The following is a 3,010-nucleotide window of genomic DNA, read 5'->3' on the forward strand; positions in this document are numbered from 1 at the left end:
GCAGTTTTTGAGAATGTGGAGATTGAGTTTCCTGATTCTCTTAAGCTCTCTCCAGAAGATGCTAGAATTTTAGAAGAAAATACCAGAGAGCAAGCATCATCGCAATTATGGAAAGCTGAACGAAAAGAAAGGATCACTGCTTCCAATTTTGGACAAATTGTTAAAAGGAAGGCCAAGGTCACAGATAAATTTGTAGAAAGTCTTAGAGGTGGTGTGGATATAAGTAGGATAAAGTATGTCAGGGAAGGGTTGCAAAACGAGGCAGTAGCTCGAAAAAAATATCTTGCTGAAAAAGACCACAAAGTTCAAGTATTCAAGGTTGGACTAGTTGTTAATCCCGGATTTCCAGTCTTAGGAGCCTCACCCGATGGATTAATCTACGACGAATTAACCCAAGAGTTTGGTCTTCTTGAAATTAAGACTCTTTCTAAAGCCAAAGAACTTGGGGTTACGATTGACGAAGTTATTACAAGAAAAGATTTAAAGATGAACTGCTGTTTGAAAAAAGACAAATCTGGAACCATATTTTTAAACAAGACGCATAACTACTACTACCAAATTCAGGGGCAGTTAGGAATCACTGGATTAACATGGTGTGATTTGTACGTTGATGCCGGTATCGATAGTTTTTGCGAGAGGCTAATGTTTGATCCAAAATGTTTTTTTGAACTTATGTTGCCCAACTCGATATGTTTTATTTCAATCATTATCTGAAACAAAATTAAGTTCCTAATTCTTACCCTGATCTCAATTTAAATTGCATTTTTTAATTTATTTTTCAATTAATTTTTTTAGTCAATGTTAAGTCATTTTTGTTTCAAAGCATTTAATGTTTATCAAATGTGATAAAATTAATACTTTTTGGTTATAAAATGTGATAAAATTGATAAATATGAATAAATATTAATAACAGTTAAAATTCATGGACTATTTCTTCTTGCAGCAGCTTTTCCTTTCGATTTAAAAGGGGCTCATTAATGAAATTTAACAAATAACAACAAATAACCCAAATTTTTTCCAAATTTGCGTGCATGGAGTTTGGAAAAGTATATTTTAGAATTCTAAAGTTCTTTAGTTCTCGAATCACCCTTTCAATGTGTATTCGGACACTAGCTATGTCTCTTGTTTTTTGCTCATCCGCTTCTGACAGCTGGCTCCTATCGCCCAAGAAAGGCGGCATGTTCAAATCTACTCCCTTAGCAGCCAGAACCTCGTGTACTAGAAAACCGCGGTCCGCCATAACAGAATCGCCTTTCTCTAAGAGGTCTATTAGTCCACAATTTTTTGTTAACTCTGTATCAGATTCTCTCCCAGGAGCTAACGGTGCTACATATGACACAAATCCATTTGGAGAAGCTCCAATTAGGCCTTTGGCTGTAGTGTGACGTTTATAATTTGAATATGTGTCACATTGAGTTCCGTAGTCCGATGGACGTTCTATGTAAAATTCTGTACAATCTATCACAACTCTTGTAGTTGGAAATTTTTCTTTAAAGTCGTCAGGCATAAATTCGTCGACTACTTTCCTTGAAGGCCATATTGGGATGATTGTTAATCTCTGGTAAAGCATATCTAACCACGTCGTTATATAGTTGCTAACAGTTGTGAAAGATATTCCAAATCTGAAAGCCAAACCTTTATTTAGCAAGCCAGCCCTCAACTTGCAAAGCGTTAAGAACAACTGTTCTTTAAAATCCAGCGCCATGGGCCTTCCACGAGCGGAATCATTTCTATCAGTGCAACGGGCATAGCCTTTTCCATTGTTATACAACGACAAAGTTGCTAGGGCGGGTTCAACTTGGTGGTAGAGGACATTAAATTCATCAATGGACGAAAAACCAGTGTAAAATTTAAGCATGTCATTATTTTTAGAAACATTGCATAATCGGAATCGACAACTTTGGACTTCTTCATCCTTTTTCTTCAAATCTTTCTGGAGTCGTCGAACTTCATTTTTCATTTGAATATTTTCAGTTTCCAAGGAATTTATGGTTTTTTTATTGCTTTCTAATTCCCTTAGCAACGTCTTCTCTTTTTCTTTCATAATTAATATCTGATCGAGCAACCGAGACACATTATTTCTCACAGTTGACCCATAAGTATGATCTATGATTTCATAATATTTAAAACATTACTTTAAATATTAAATAAAAACATTAAATAAGTAAGTAAGAATATGGTAATAACATACCAGAATGAGGGCTGTTTTGTGATGGTGCGTTACTTTCCATCGAGTCAATAAGTGAATCAACAGATTCCATATGCGATGCTATCTCAGTTTCAGACCCAATATTTGAGCAGATTCCGTTTGCATCTTCATCCAGTATAACAAGATTAGAGATAAATACAGTTTTCGAGAAAGTTTGGCCCCCAATGTAGATAGGAACTTTATCCTCGTAAGCTTTTTTACCGTCTTTACTAAAGTGTAGGCCACATACAAGACTATTTTTCTTGGGTTCAAACCTTTTTCTTTTGGCTGACTGTACATGGGTTTTATCATTATTATTATTATAGCTCATTTGTATTCGCGCTATCCATTCATTTCGAATTAAGTCATCCTTTGGAAATTTGTAGAAACTGATTTTGTTATCGACCAGATCGCGATGAGTACGCGAAAAGCTACCGCAGTTATATACACAGCATCGTGCACCACTTTTTCCACTCATTTTTATAAATAGTTATAACATTAATCAATTTAATTCACATTAACTAACTTAGAAAACCCTGTGCTAAATAGCTAATCAGCAAAGATCTAACCTTGATCTAACTAGGCTATGCTCTGAGTCTCATGGCCCTTGGCCTTTGAAGTTAAAATTGATGAAGCAGACGATTCGGATCGTTAAATATTTTAGGCACGAGATGACTCTAGTGTTCATCTACGTCACATTTTATCCCCCTTTTCCCCCCTCCTTCAGAGAAAATCCTTCCACGAGCTTAATGACTAACCAACTTGTTTATTTTTTTTTACCATGTATTGATATTTCTCTTTGCAAGAGAAAACTCCCAATTT

At 35.4% G+C, this 3,010-nt stretch overlaps 1 protein-coding gene across 1 annotated transcript; it reads right to left on the reverse strand.

Annotated features, from left to right (window-relative positions):
* Positions 1 to 881: 881 nt before the first annotated feature.
* LOC149621757 (uncharacterized) lies at positions 882 to 2,682 on the reverse strand. The gene is made up of 2 exons (XM_089853607.1): positions 2,192 to 2,682; positions 882 to 2,106 (listed from the first exon to the last, which is right to left on the reverse strand). Exons 1-2 carry the CDS (start codon positions 2,664 to 2,666, stop codon positions 914 to 916), a joined length of 1,668 nt encoding a protein of 555 aa, XP_089709733.1. The 5' UTR covers positions 2,667 to 2,682; the 3' UTR covers positions 882 to 913.
* Between the last annotated feature and the right edge of the window lie 328 nt (positions 2,683 to 3,010).

Source organism: Phalangium opilio, unplaced genomic scaffold (assembly GCF_054372755.1).
Source record: "Phalangium opilio isolate 3A_F unplaced genomic scaffold, DU_Popi_V2 ptg000200l_1, whole genome shotgun sequence".
NCBI lineage: Eukaryota > Metazoa > Arthropoda > Arachnida > Opiliones > Phalangiidae > Phalangium > Phalangium opilio.